This window comes from Rhinolophus sinicus, linkage group LG11, assembly GCF_036562045.2.
Source record: "Rhinolophus sinicus isolate RSC01 linkage group LG11, ASM3656204v1, whole genome shotgun sequence".
Taxonomy (NCBI): Eukaryota; Metazoa; Chordata; class Mammalia; order Chiroptera; family Rhinolophidae; genus Rhinolophus; species Rhinolophus sinicus.
Genome location: NC_133760.1, coordinates 19,626,684 through 19,641,864, shown reverse-complemented (window position 1 = coordinate 19,641,864; position 15,181 = coordinate 19,626,684). Strand labels below are relative to the sequence as shown.

At 58.9% G+C, this 15,181-nt stretch overlaps 1 protein-coding gene across 5 annotated transcripts in view; it reads left to right on the top strand.

The window, feature by feature from the left end:
• Positions 1-15,181, top strand: part of GSE1 (Gse1 coiled-coil protein) — a 419,721-nt gene that overhangs the window by 384,767 nt on the left and 19,773 nt on the right. For 4 of the 5 annotated variants that reach the window (XM_019747104.2, XM_019747106.2, XM_019747105.2 and 1 more), the window contains 2 exons: positions 9,400-9,599; positions 14,760-14,935. In XM_019747104.2, coding sequence (XP_019602663.2) covers positions 9,400-9,599; positions 14,760-14,935 — 376 coding nt within the window. The remainder of the gene's footprint in view (positions 1-9,399; positions 9,600-14,759; positions 14,936-15,181) is intronic. The other variant, XM_019747103.2, reaches the window with a different exon arrangement.

Sequence of the window (15,181 nt, the reverse complement as noted above, 5' to 3'; positions counted from 1 at the left end):
GTTTTTCTCACTGAGTCATCCCAACTCAGGTGTTGCCGTCTCCACTGTCTGTAGAACTGGCGCGTAGCCCAGGTTGTACAAATGGAGACGCTCAGGCTCAGGTCGGGTCATGAGCCTGAGCTCACGCTGCTGGTGAGGCTGTTCCCTGGGCCCCTTGCTGCTGCTGCCGCTGCTGCTTCGACCTGTCCGAGTGGACGTGCAGAGCCCGAGTTAGGCTGAGAAGCCTGAGAGGGTGGTCCTGGCAGGGGAGGAGCCCCCCTCGACCCTAGCACCCACCGCAGCGGCACAGGGAGCCCTGGGTAGTCTGTGCCTCCCTGGGGGGTGTGGGGAAGATGAAGGCTCTCAGACTTTTACTTGTTAATTTTTAAAGATAGAATTCACGTGCCATAAAATTCACCTTTTATAAGAGTACAATTCAGTGGTTTTTAGTGTATTCACAGTTGTACAATCGTCACCACTAATTCCAGAACATTTTCATCATCCCTAAAAGAAGCCCCAGACGCACTAGCAGTCACTCCCTCCCCTGTCCCTGAGCCCCATGGCCATGCTCTGCTGTCTGTCCCTGGGTTTGCTGTTCTGCACATCCCACTTCTGTGGGGTCACACGGCACGTGTGACTGGCTTCCTGTGCTCAGCCTGACGTTTCCAGGTCCATCTACAACGCAGCCTGTCAGGATTTCATTCCTTCTGGTGACTGATCAACCTTGTGGCCCGATGGAACCGCACACCTGTCACCAGGTGTGAGAGAAGGCGGCAGACCCAGCAAGGGCTCTCCCTTCCTTAATCACAGCAGTGACCCTTTATTGAGCACCTGGCGGGTACCGGGCAGGCTCCCCCCACATTCTCAGTGTAGCCCTGGCCTGTTCTCTGTCTTTTTTTGCTGTTGGACAAAACTGAGCTTCAAGCTTGCCGGCATGCTCCATCATAAGTGGCAGAGGGGCAGGGTGCCAACTCCATGGACCCATGTCCCAGGATTCCACTGCCTCCTGCCCCTCTTGGCATCCATGTCTACCTCCCTGTAGAAAGGGAGCCAGGGCCTGTACTGAAGTCCTCCCTTCCAGGTGGGCCAAGCCCCGTCTCTGCAAGGTCCCCCCCACCCCAAGGACAATGGGGTGAAAGTATCTCATGCCCCTAGAGATGCCAGCATCTCAGCACCTGGGAACTAAGGTGGCCCAGGTCCCCATGGCCTACTTCCAACAGCCCCATCCCTATGAGCAGAGGTTCAGCTGGAGCCAGAGCAGCTTCTAGACCTACACAGGGAGGAGGTGGCAGAGGCGAGGCTGCAGCCGCCCCCCTGAGCAGGCCTCGTGGAAAGCTGGACTGACGGCCCTGAGCCCGGCTCTGGCATTGTGAACCACACACTGCCTGGGTACCTGTTTTTGCTCAGGATGCGTCTCTGGCTCACCTTTGACTCTCTCTACCCCATCCTCACACCCTGCCCCACTGTGGATGTCGCATCTTATTTTGAGCCATGGACCACACTGTCCCCTCTGCTTCTTGGCCTAATAATGTCTTTTCTCATGCCGTGTCCCAAGGGTGCAGTTTAAAAATTCAATTCAGAGGCAATTAGCCGCGTGCTGTATCGCCTGCTCTACCCAGAGGAAGGCTGTGGAGGAGAGGAGAGAGAGAACCAAAGTTGGCCCTCAGCAGGGAGTTTTTTTGTTTCTTGATGTGCCGAGATCCGCTCTTTTCGTTGCGGCCAAACCGCCCTGCTCAGTCCCCTGTGGCCAGTGGGGCCAGGCGTCTGTCCCTGGGGGTCTGGTGGGCTAGAGGTGCCCAGTCGCGCCTGGAGGGACTGTGTACAGCAGAGATGCCGGGACCGCCTGACCCTTTACCTGCCCCGGGGCAGGTGCTCACTTGGGCGCTGGCGGATTCTGGTTGACGTCCTGGCTATGTGACCTGGGCACGTCACTTTACCTCTTTGAGTTTCCGTCTTTTCTCAGGATGAGAATAATGTCTCTGCCTCATCGATTTTGATGATTCAGTGAGAACACACTAGCACCAGGCACAGCTGCTGTGTGTCCTGAATGAGGGCCACCAACGCCATCACCCCCCTCTGCCCTAACCACGGCCACCCCCACCCAACACTAAGACCACCACCACCACCTCTGCCCCTCCTCATTCCCCAGCAGCCCAGCCGGGGGCTTGAGGGCCCTCCCTGGGGGGGAGCCTGGGAAGGAAGTGTTTCCATGGGTAGAGAGTAGGGGCGCTCCTGGATACAGACAGCAGCGTACTGGGTCTTGGGCTGGCCAAATTGGGCTCAACTTCGGGAGGGAACCCGGCCCGTGTGGGCTGGGGGTCAGCCACTGCCTCCTCCACGGCTGCTCCTGTCTGTCCCAATAGCATGGGGTGCATCCAGGCCCAGGGCAGCCTCTCTCCATTACCCAGTCCCTTGCCTTTACTCCTGGAGAGAAAGAAGGCCCAGGGAGTGACCAAATCTACACAATATTCTGGAAGGAGCCTTGGGCTGCAGATGTGAGTCTGACCTTAAGTTGGTCCCGGTACACCCATGGGGTGTACCTCAGTGACAGGCCAGTGGGCCAGCCTCACCTTGAACTGAAGCATCACACAGGGGGTGACCTGGCATCTGTCATCTGCTGGAGTCCCTCCTCCACTCCCCTGCCCACCAAAGTGATGTCCCCCTGGGCCACTCGGCCCTCCCTCAGAAGCTGCTAGGCCAGCTCCGCTTGGCCTGGCCTCCCCACTCTGCCAGTCCCCTCACCAGAACCTCTTCTGGAGAGACATTGAGTTCCCTCCCACAGGCATCTGAAGCTCCAGCTTGGGCCTTGGAATGAGTCTTAGCCTAGGAGCCCCGAGACCTGCTGTCCTGGGGCAGGTTGTGACTTCTGAGCCACCCACCCTCCTCTAGGGCTTGCAGGGCATGTCGAGTATCCCCAAATCATCCGTGGGCTTGGAGGTGCTTGTTGAATGACTCAGTGAGGGTGTGAGACGATATGGTTCATGCTTCATGCCCGCCTGGCCCTGGCTGGAGTCTGACCGCTGCTTGGCCTGCCCTAGGAGACGCCCTAGCCCGATCTTTTCCCTCTGCCCCCTCACAGAGGGCAAGTCGGGGAGCCTGTGTCTCCCACCATCCCTGCGTGTGATGGAGCAGGGGCTGCTGCCAGGCGGCGGTTCTCACAAGCTGTGTGGCAATCTGCTTGCCTCCTCGTTGAAACAGGCGACTCCCATGGGGCCACAGCCCCCGTCTGCTGAGGGGGTGCTGAGGGGCGTGGGCCGTGGCACAGGGAGGGAGCCTGCCATGTCCTCAGCCGCTCGAGGAAGACACTTGAGACGCCAGGGCTGGAGCAGTCCCCTCACCCCTGGGGACACATGGGCGATCTTAACTGGGATCGGCTTTTGTCCCTGTGTGTCTTGCCTGCTGCTTCCAGAGGCTGCTGGTCACAGCACATGCTTCCAGTGCCCAGTGAGGGGGCCTGGGCTGTGTGGCTTGGGGTCACCTTGGGCAGCTGGGGCTGGGGGCCTTCTCCGTAGCTAGGGTGCTAGACTCGGTACTGGGTAGAGGGAGCAGGGGGGGCTCTGAAGCCACATGAACCCTTTCAAATCCCGCATCCAATCCTCCCAGTGGAGCATGTCGGGTGTGTGATATTGCCCCCTGGAGCCCTATGGGGTGGCCGAGCGGCCTCACCAAGCTGACATCCGCACAGAGCACAGGTACCATTTTTGTCACCTGTGAGAAATGACTGAGCTTCCCCAGCTTTCTTTAGACCACACAGGGAGGTTCACAAGGGTGTGATGGTGGCAGCTGGACTTGAATTGCTAGCTCTCATTCAGGTCTAGAGCCCTAAACACTGGCCCCCGCCTGGCTTCCTTCCCCAGCGGCTGTCTGCTGGCTGCCCTCCTTATCTTGTCACTGGCTTTGCAGACGGCTCTGGTTACCTTCAGGCTCCTGGAGCTTCCTGGAACCAAGGTCCCTTCCCTGAGTCCCAGGGAGACTGGGGATCGTCCCGCCTGCTGTTGAGGTTGGAGGTGTGACTCGGCCTACCAGTGCAGCCATCATGCAGCCAGCCTGCGCGAGGCGGGGGCTCTCCTGTTCTGCCACCACCTGAAATCTGCCTCTTTCAAAGACAGCAGCAAAACAAATGAGAGGAGAAAAGATCCCGCCTGGCATGCTTGCCGCGTGTGTGTGTCAGCCATGCGGCTGGCGGAGCTTGGCAAGGCGGCGTCTCCCTGTGGGTGTCTGCAGCCCCATCTGTCTCTGCGCAGGTGTGAGCTCGGGCGGGGGTGCCCTCCATGCCTCTCCCTCCTCTGTCTGCTAGGCCGGGATTCTGGAGGCAGGTTGGCAAGGGAGGCCAGCGCTGGAGGAGAGTAAGGCCCTGGAAAGGGGCAGCAGTCATGCCTGGGAGCTGAGCGTGCTCTCAGCAGTAGGCAGGTGGGAGAGAAAGCTGGGTGGCCACAGTGCAAGTGACCAGAACAGTGGCTGTTTGGACCACAGGGCCTCCACGGGCCGTACTGCTGCGACAACAGTGGTGACTTTCCCTGTCAACCCTCAAAGCCCCTTCCTGTCTCCCCTCTCTTCCTCTTTGCTCCCACTTCCCCCACCTCTCTCGGGGTGCCTCCTCTCAGCTCCTCATGCACCCTGACACGGCAGCATTGCCCATCAGATGTGGGAACCCGCCCCTCTCCCCAGCCCTGCTCAACAAGTCATCAGCCCCTGGAAATGCTTTTCATAATAAAGACCTGCATCTCAGCTCTACTGATTTGCATTTAGTGACAGTAAATCGAGTGGAGTAGGGGCTCCTATGTCCCCTGTGGAGAAGCTCTAGCTGATGGCAGGCAGGAGAGTCCCCGTGCGGTGGGTCCTTCCTGCAGTTGTGCTGGACCAAGGGCAGCCCTGCGTGTGCTGTGTACCTGGCTGTCCCTGCCTGGCCTGCAGGGAGTCCAGAGGGTTCCCTACCCCGTCCCCATCAGACACAGGTTGGACTTCCATTCAGGGTCCACTGTTTCTGTTCCCTTGGGACAGTCCAGGCTCTGTCCCACTTGACTGCCTGCTGGCTGGGAGGCTTCTTGCTGGTCCCATGGCCACTCTGGGTCTCGCAAGCAAAAGGGTGGGACTGATCAACAGCCAGATTCCTTTCTGGGTCCAAATGGCACAAGTCTACCAGCCTGGGTTCCCACGTCCTGGTTGGAAATGGGGAGGGTGGAGGAGCAGCCTGGAGAGATGCCAGTCTGTGGGATGCTGTCCCTCCCAGTGGGAATGCCATCCACACCAGGCTGAGGGCTCGCTCACCCCAGGGTCCTCCAGTGCCAGCCAGAGTCATGATGTCCCTCGGAGTCATGGTGGCCTGACACAGTTCTCACTGTGCAAGGTTGACCCAGAGAGCAATTCAGGATGACATGGGATAGAACAAATGCAGAAAAATGGAGAGAGCAGAGGGACCCAGGTGAACAGAGCGCACAAGATTCTCTGGGCTTAGGCCTGCCTGTCACCGTGGGTCCCCAGTCACTACCTGCACTGGGGCAAAGCTCAGCTGGGGAGGGACCCCTGTGGCTCGGTTGCTCACTTGCAAATCTGTAGCAGCTGCCTCCTGCTGGCACCCGAGCTGTCCCTGTGGTGCCACCCCCTCCATCCCTGCAAAGCTCTGGGCAGGGCCCAGCCACATAGCAGGCGTGTCAGGAAGGTGTCCCAAGGGTCCTTTTTTAGAAAAACAACATCAAATGGTCGCCGTCCTCTGCTCTCTGTCACTCCCCCAACTGAGGCAGCCTGACTCGGTGCAGGGTCTTGCCCGGGGTGGACAAGGGCTTTCATATAACTTCAACCGATCTTTGCCCCGTCTACCCACTGCAGTGTCCCAGATGGGGGTGGGCCTTGTTAAGGGCATGCAGTTAGTGCTTAATGATTGTTTGCATGGCTGGTTCCGTGCACCTCTGGGAGAGCTGGCAGGGCTGCTGCAGTGTTGCAGTTTTATTTTCAGGTCTCACTCTACTCCCCTTGCAGCAACTTTGGGGTCTCAGCTGTTAATTACATGTGCCCGGGTGGCCTCGGGCGCTAATCCGCGAGGTCAGACAACAGAGGTGACACTGAGCACTCTGCCTCTTGTCATCTCCAATCCACACGCGCCCACTGACTCCTGCCGCATGCCTCCAGTTAATTACAGTGATCACGGCCCTTCCGCTGCAGCCGCTGTGCGGACGACCGTGGGGGCAGCCGCTCACTAATTGGCAGTGCGTGGTCAGGAATTGATCGATCGATCGAGTGCTCTGGCTGGCGAGTGACAGCCCGGCCCCAGGGGGTTAGGCTGCTAATTGTGGATGGCCTCCCTGGTGCTGGCCCACCTGGGCCCCCCATGCTCCCGCAGTCTCGCTCACCCCCCAGCGCTTAGAAAAGAGGCTAACACAGAGACTAATGAGGGTGGGGTGGAGGGAGGAGAGCCTGGGCAGGAACCAGGTGGCCCAGAGTCTCCACAGGCAGTGGCACAACCCCCTGGGCTGTCAGGTGCCCCTGTCCGTAGGCGGGGTATCGGCATGTCCCTCCGTGAGGCCGAGGGGCTCCAGGTGTCTGTTCCCACCTTCCCCACCCCCTGGGGACCAGCGCCCACCTGGCTTTTGACCTCAACTTGTCTTCTGGGCAAGTGCAGCCTCTGCCTGGACCAGTGGGGTCTGTTGGTGTGTTTGTTTTACGGCTTTATTTTTTTGACTCAAGAGCATAAGTACCCACTCTCCCCGCCACCCACAGGCAGTTTCGACAGGGCCACCCAGGGTGCAGGTCAGGTGCACAGTAGGTCCTCCAGGCAGGCGAGCGCCTGAGGCTGAGTGACATGAGTTTTAAGAGCAGTGGCCACGGTAGCACTACTCAAAGTAGCCACGAGGTGACACACCCAAACGTCCATCAACGGATGATGGAAAAACAAAACGAGGTCTCTCCACACGGTGGAATGTTATTCAGCCACAGAAAGGAATGGGGTCCTGACACATACTACCATATAGGTGAAGTGTAAAAATCTCATGCTATGTGAAAAAAGCCAGTTGCAAAAAGCTGCATATCGTGTGATTCCATTTACATGAAATGTCCAGAATAGGTAAATCCATGGAGACAGAAAGCAGATTGGTGGTAGCTAAGCGCTGGGGGGAGGAGAGTGGCGGCTAATGGGGTTTCTTTCTGGGGTGAAGAGAACATTCTAGAATCCACTGTGGTGATTGTTGCACAGCTGTGATAGACCTTAAATTGAATCCCACACTTGATATGGGTTGAGTTCTGTGGTGTGGGAATTATATCTCAATAAAGCTGCCACGACCAAAAAAAGGAGATCGGTACAGAGTCCGTGGAGTTTTTTTTCTTTTAAAGAGAAAGACATCCCTTGCCTAGAATTTTTCCTAAAAATTTAAAATGAGCGTTATCAAAATCTAAGTACCGACAGAAAAAGTAACACAGCCCATAAATGTCCAGGGGGATGAATTTGCAGAGTGAACGCAGATCCTGAGACAGAGCGAGGCCCTGCCGTCCCTCTGCCCTCCAGCAGGTACCACTGTCTGGATGCCAACCCCATCAGTGCATTTTTTGGTCTGTCTTTGCTTGGTGGTGTTGGTGCGACTCCGTGGGGCTAAGGCTCTGGCTGCTTCCTGCTCCGCCAGGTGCATTCCTCCCGAGACCATGCCGGCTGTGTGCTTTCGGCTGCTGGCGAGCCTGGTGGTCGTTTTAGGTCGGTGGCTGCCGGGAGCCCTGGCCATGACTGTGGACGCCAGCCCCACTTGGCCAAGACCAGACCATGGCGGATACCGCACCTGAGAAGATGCGGTCCCATTTCCCAAAGTTACACAAACCTGGGCGAGGGGTCAGGGCGCTGTGCCCTCCCCAGCTGAGCACCAGGACTTCCAGAACTCCCATCGTCTTGTCAGTGGAGTGCAGCCCCGCCAGCCCCTGGGGGTTGCAGGGTGAGTCCCCAGCCATGCCACGCCCACAGTGGTCGTCCTGCAATGGGCTTCCTGGCTGGATCTCACCAACTTGGCCAGACTCAGCTTGTGTCAGGACCTCAGAAGTGTCCCCACTGGGGAAGGAAGGCTGCCCACATCCTCCCCTGGCAGTAGTGGCTCTGACCAGGAGGCTGGGAGCTTGCCCCTACTGGATACAGACCCAGTGTTCAGTCCTAGGGGTTGGCCCAGACAACTTAGGGTTGCAAAATCCCTGGGGGGTGGGCTGTAGTTGGCTGGTCCATCTGGAGACCTGGGGCAGCAGCCCTCCGGTGATTCGTCACTGCCCCCCCTGACCAGGTACTCACGGGTGTGAGCTGGGAGTGAGGAGGTGCCTGGCCTCAGCTTTGTTCCCGGGGTCACTGAGCAGAACGTGCTGCTGGGCAACCCATGGGTTGGGTGGGAGCACATCTGTCTGGAGCAGCTGTTTCCCATGGGGCTGCCCTACAGTTGTGCACAAGCCTGGGGCGCCACATGAAAGTGGCCTGGTTGGGTGCACCTTGCGCAGGACAGAGCTCTGTCTCTATCCGTGAGGCTCGGTGTCCGGCCACATTGCCTCCTAGTGACAGCACTGAGGCCACGCTGGGCTGGTTGGGGCCTCTGGGTCAGAAGGAAGGGAGTGCGTGCACCATAGTAGTTCCTTCATCTCAGTGGTGCCTTGGCAGCCAAGGTCGTCTGAGAGCACCCATGTGCCGTAGGCTACCCCACCTCCCTATTAAGTAAAAGCTTTCTTTGGTAATAGGAATGTGGCCAGTTCAGATGGTGTGAAGATAAAACGAGGGTCCCTGGGACCCAGACGAGTTCAGAACGAAATTTGGGTAGCATGCCTGGAAGCCGATGGATTTCTTCTTCCAGAAGGGGGGGGGGCTGTGCCGATGCTCTGCTTTCCCTGCCTCCCCAGGGCTGCAGGTGTCCCAAGTGGGGCTCATAGAGGCAGAAGAGGCACAGTTACACCCCCTTGGAGGGGTCACTGTTTGCCCCTCGAGTCTAACAGTGAGATGGGGTGTCTCCAGGCCGCTACTTGGGACTGTCAACAGGGCCTCCAGGCAGATACGCGCAGACCAACGCTGGCATTCCGCGTTCTTAACAAGAAGTGTTTAGGTGCCAGCTCCACCCCCTCCAGCCTGCCCAGTGCGAAGCTGCCCAGGCTCACGCATCCCCCTGTGACCCTGCGGCTGGGTGGCCTGGAAGCCCAGTGCCACTGCTGGTGCGAGGGTGTCCTCACCTGCCTGGCGCCTGGCACACTAGCTGAAGCTCTGCTGGGAGGGTCACCTGTTTGGCCTGCACTGCACACAGGACGCTGGTTGCTGTTCACAGCTCTCTAATGAGGGGTTGTCTGCTCTGTGTTGGAGTCTGCAGTGGGGGCTGGGAGCGCGAGCCAAACACTGAGGGGGCTGATTCCGTGGGCATGTGGGCATGTGGGCGTGTGACAGGTCAGCAGCCCCTACTGAGGTTCTGTGTCCTTCTCTTGCAGGGTCTTCACTGAGCAGCGAGTCGTCCCCTGTGTCCTCTCCAGCCACCAACCACAGCTCCCCGGCCAGCACGCCCAAGCGCGTGCCCATGGGTCCTATCATCGTCCCCCCTGGGGGCCACAGCGTCCCCAGCACACCCCCGGTGGTGACCATTGCCCCAACCAAGACCGTCAATGGCGTCTGGAGGAGTGAGAGCCGGCAGGTGAGTGCCTGGGGCACATGGGTGGAGCTGGATGTGGCCATGGGTCATGGCTGTGGGGACGGTGGCCTTACCAAAGGGGAGGCCTGGATTTTAGGGTTCACATCCCTGACTCCCAAACTGGCACTGTCCTCAGCCTCTGTCTCCTCTGCAAACTGAGGGGACAGCAGTTGGTACCAGAAGGGTTTGTGCAAAGTAAGGACATTGGTGGGTGTCGGCCATCTCCAGCTGCCATCACCAACCACCACAGGCCGGGGCTTACACTACAGATTTCCTCACAGTCCTGGAGGCTGGAAGTCAGATCGGGGAGTCAGCAGGGCCATTTCCTTCTGAGGCCTCGCGCTTTCCTTGGCCTGTACACGGCTGTCTTCTCCCCGTGTCCTCACATGGTCTTCACGCTGTGTGTCTGTCCTCCTCTCTTCTAAGAACCCCAGTCATATTGAGTTAGGGCCCGCCCCGATGATCTCCTTTACCTCAGCCACCTCTTTTAAGACTCTGTCTCCAAATACAGTCACATTCTGAGATACTGGGGGTTGGGGCTTCAACATACAAATTAGGGGGGCACCGTTCAACCCATAACCCCGTGGAACGTGCTTAAAACGGTGCTTGCCCATCCCAAGCACTTGGTAAACAACGGCTATTGTTATTATTACCTATTGCTCAAACGAGGAATTGAAATAGGAAAAAGCCAGCCCACATTTCCTTGTGTCACGTTTTCGTGTTTCTCTCCTAACTGTGGACGCCTGCCAAGAGGGCCCTTCCCCACCCTTGGGTTCCCTAGGGGTAGCCACTGCCAGGTGACCTTCCTGCACAGGGGGAGCTGGTGGCCCTGGGAGCCACTGCTTTGCACCTGCCTAAGGCTGATGGCCTCCCCCACACCTGGTACTCCCAGCCCAGGGGAGCCCTTCCTAATTAAGAACACTGCCGCTGTGCTTCTCTGCTGAATTTTTCCACCGAGGTCCCCGAGGGATGGCACCACTTGGAAATACTAATTAAACCACAAAGAAGGGGAGGGGAGGGGGAAATCCCACCTCACCCCTCCCAGCTCTGCCTCGTTGGGTGGGGGGAATGGGCATCAGGGTCGTCGCTCAGGGTCTTTTCTCTGCCCCTGCAGGTGGGGGTACATCTTCAGGCAGGCCCTGCCCCAGGGTGAGGGCCCCCAAGGAATCCAGTGAGAGAGCCATGGAAATAGCTGTGGCCTGGAACCCACCTGGGTGTGGTCCTAACTTGACCTCCACTTCTGAGGTGACAAACCCTCCTGAATTGTCACCTGGCCATGGCCCCCTGTGCCCATCTGGAAGCTGCGGCCTTGGCGTCATTTGCTCTAAGCCGTGTGCAGTTTGGAGAGTGGAGGGACAGGGCAGGGCCTGGCAGGCGGATTCCTGCCCGAGGGGTCTGGAGCAGCCTGAGCTGCCTCCTGGGATAACGAGGGGTCTCCACCAGTGTCCCGTCTTCAGAAGGCCCGTTTTTCCTTGCTCTCAGCCACCTGGCAGTCAGCATTGACCTCGGGACCCAGCCACCTGGCTCAAACGGCCTCAGCTCCTTGCCTTTCACCTCACTCACTCGGGTCCAGGTGTTTTCTGAGTCCTGTCATGTCTCTGGCTGGTGACGGCCACCACAGACCAAATCATCCCCTTTGCTCCCACTCAAGAGGGTCTTCCTTCCCTTCCCAGTCGCCCAGACGCAGGACTCAGGACCCAGAAGCCTTGTAAACAGTCCCCTCCTGCCGCAGGCCTCCTCCCTGGCTCCTCGCCCTCCTCAGAGGGTCCCGTCAGCCCCAGAAACATGTACTAACCCCAGAGAGGGGGCAGCCGTAGATCTACTCCAGCCATCGGCGGTTAATGAAACACTAATGCCACCAGGGAGGGCGGGAGGAAGGGAGCTGGATTAGCAGTTGATATATGTCTCATCAGCTCAGCACAAAGGCTCAGTGGAGAATTTAATCCTTCTGGGGAGGGGAGCCACTTCCTAAAGTGGCAGCTCAGGAGTTGGGGTGGGGGGAGCCCTCCTATATGGTGGGGAGGTATGGGGGGTTCTGGGGCCCCTTCACCAGGGTCACTGCGATTTCCCAGGTTGTTGGAGTTGCGAAAGGACAGATGAAATGAAAAATAGTCTATTTTAAAGCTAACAGGGCATGTCCTGTCTGACTGGAAACCTCTCTAATCACCAGAGAATGAAGGATTTTCCTCACTCCCTTCCTCCCCCTCGTCCGTCTTTTCTTTCATCGCTACAGCTGCGCCTGCAGCCGCGGCGCAGAAATAAAAAGCTGCCCCACAGATGCTCTTCGATGCGTGCCTGGCTGCTGGGGACAGCAGTGGGAGCCCGGCTGGCGCTGTTGGGGTGCCTTGGGGTGGCTGGTGGAGCCTCCTGGGTCTGGCCTGAGTTGGGGTCTGCTCCCCGGGCCCACCCCACCCTGGGCAGCCCCCACATGCCCTCCAGGCCGGGCTGACCTCATTCCCAGGTGCCTGTCACAAGCTTGGCAGGGCGCCAGCCAGACGGAAGGCGCGTGGGTCTGGCCCGCTGAACCCCCGCCTGCTGTACCCCCCCTCCCCCAGCCTAACTCCCTGTTTGTCTCAGCCAGGCCTGGACAAGGTGCCATCTGGCCCAGCTGCTTTCCAGCAGGGCTTTGTCCCGTCAAGGGGAGAAGGGGGCTCTACCCCATGGTGGCCCCAGTGAGGGGCAGACCCCTCGAGCTGGTTGGTGTAGGGCCCTGGCGCCTCCTTGTGACAGACGTTCGCCCTTGGGCTGGCTGGCCTGTGCCTGGCAGGGTGAGGATGTGAGGGAGAACCAGTGAGCCCCAACCTGGTAGCCCCTCAACCGGGAGTGTAGGTAGGAGTGCAGAGGGGGGTGACGTCGGGCTCGGAGAACTGTGTGCGCACCTCCCCCCTCCCCGTGCTTCCCCCCACGTCCCAGCTACACCTGTGCACCGTCCCCACTGCTCTATGAGCTGGCACTGCAGGTGACACATTTGACAGGTGGGGAAACTGAGGCACGGGGCAGTTATTCATATATAAGGGAGTCATCTAGTGTCTCTAGCACCTGACAGAAGCCTCCTTGTAAGGCGAGCTGGGAGTCCACCTTGTTGTTCACATGGGCAACTGGAGAACCAGTACCTGCCCCTGTAAAGTCTCTGGAAAACTGGGAGGTAGGAGTTCTGGGCTCCCCACTCTGACCCAGGGTGTTGGTGGGTGTATGCGTCCCACCCTTCACACCTACCGTGTGAGCATTCCTTCTGGGAAGGGTGAGTCAGAGTTCGTGAACCCTCGAGGACCTCGTGGTGAGTGGAGGGGCCCTGCCAGCACGTGGGAAGGGAACAGATGTTGCCGCTCATTAGAAATTCCAATCAGTGGCCTGTCTCCTTCAATTAATTACCGCTGACGTGTCCTTTGGAGGACTGAGGTGGCACGGCGGCTGTCTGGCCCGGACGTGTTTGGTAAATAGGCCTGACGGATGGATGGGCCCTTCTCTGTGGGTCTCAGCCACCCCATCAGCAGCCTGATGCTCAGTGGCACCGCTGGCCGGTGTGACTATGGATGGGCCCCCCGAGGGGACGACAGAGAAGGTGATCCATCTTTCACCACCCACACGGGGACTTAGATGAAGTGGGGGCTCAGCTGCCCCCACCTCCTGACTGATGAGGACAGTTGGCAGAGCAGGGAGAGTGGGGCTGGAGGAATAGTGAGCCTCAGCCCAGGTACCTGCCCCTTGAGTCCAGACGCACCTTCACGTATCCAGCGGTCATTCCTGGGTGCACTCCTCAGTGAGACGGTCAGAGGGTCATGGCCCCCCTTGTTTCCGGGGTATTTGGTAGTTTGTGGCACGGTGGAAACACCATGGATTTGGGGTAGGCGGACCAGGGTTTGTGCCCTGGGAGTGCCACCTGCCTTCTCTGAGCTCTGCTTGCTGTCTGGTCAGTAGTGACCAGACCTGATGTCACGTGGATCTGGCCAAATGAAGGAAGGGCCTGGCTGAGAAACTCTCAGGCTTAGGGGAGTACGATTGCGGCTCAGGGTAGGCCCGCACTGGAGGCTGAGAGGGGCTGTCGCCATGATGGCACCCCCCATCCCCCAATGGTGGCTGCTCCAGAATCCAGAGGGAGAGCCCCCTGAGCCTTGCTCTGCAGCTCTGTTTCAGCCACGTAAATGACAGGAACAGTCAGAACCTTCCGATGATCTGATTTCTTGGGGTTGGACGGCTCCTTGAATGGATGTGCAGAGTGTCCCTCTGTGTGGTGGAAGTGGCACACCCGCCCTCGGTGCTGGCAGAGGCTTCCTGTTCTCCCATCATGCCTTGAGCCAGCCCCTTCTCTGGGTCCCCAGTCTCCACCTCCCTGTCCAAGGACCCAAGCCAGTGTCTGTCCAGGAATCTGGGGCAGGCCGGGCTCCCGCTCATAGCTGTCTTCCCCCATCAGTGTGTGCGAGGTTGTCCCCAGACAGGTCTGGCCAGCCGAGGCCCCACAGCTGTCTGTGCTGGCTGATGCCAGGGCCACCCTGGGGTTGGCTGGGGGCAGACTGGCATGGAGAACCCTAGGGCAGCACCACCATCTTGATGCCAAGTCACTCTGTGGGCACCAGGGGTCAAGGCATCTGTGATGCAGGCCCAAAGCTGTCAGTCAGCACATTTGACACCTGGGCCCCGGGGGGATGCCTGCGTGGTTCTGCTACTCCCTGCCACCGCACAGAATGCATGTCTAGCAGGGCGGGGTGCTCGGACCAGTGTCTCTAACTCCTCACGTTTGGGTTCAGAACTGGTATGATACTGTGGGAAATCAATGCTGGGAGGTGTGAGTGTTTGTGCAAGGTCGGGGGAGCCCATGCTCTCGGCCATGTCCCCTCATGGGCACTGGGCATTCGTCTCAGTGATCCCAACAGTCCTGGAGAGACGCTCAATCCTTCCCCGTCTCACCAAGGGAATGGCCCCCCAAGTAGCTTTCAGTCCAGACCTTTCCCTCATCCGGACTTCTCTCATCTCACCATTCTGCCTCCCATGCCTCATGTACTGCAGGTTTGGGGAGAAAACCTCAAGGAAAGGCTATATCTAGAACCTGTACTAAACTGTGGCCTTTGTGTGAGTCTTGAGGAAGACCCAGCCTCCTCCATCCTCGTTGGCAACCCTCCCTCGTCCGCCTCCCCCCATGCTAACCCACTGTTCTCTGTCCTTCAGCAGGACACCAGCTCTCGGGGCAGCACTGGTGGTCGGGAGCGCCTCCTTGTGGAGCCCCCACTGCCCCAGGAGAAGGCAGGGGGCCCGGCCATCCCCTCCCACCTGCTCAGCACCCCCTACCCCTTCGGCATCTCCCCCAGCTCGGTCGTGCAGGACTCCCGATTTCCACCACTCAAGTAAGTACAGATTGGGGACTTGGGGTATAAGCCTGTGTGCTTGGGGTCTGGGTCCCTGTGGCTGGGCCAGCCGCCTGGAGTCTGCACCAGCTGAGGCTGAGGGCCGCCAGATGGTGGCTCAGCCCTGGGCCCGTGGCCCCGTCTATGCCTGCTGTCCGTTTCCACACTGTCTGGCTGTCCGTTTCCACACTGAGATGATGGCTGGTTCTGCATCCTGCCTAAACCCCTGTTCTGGTTCCTGGGGCC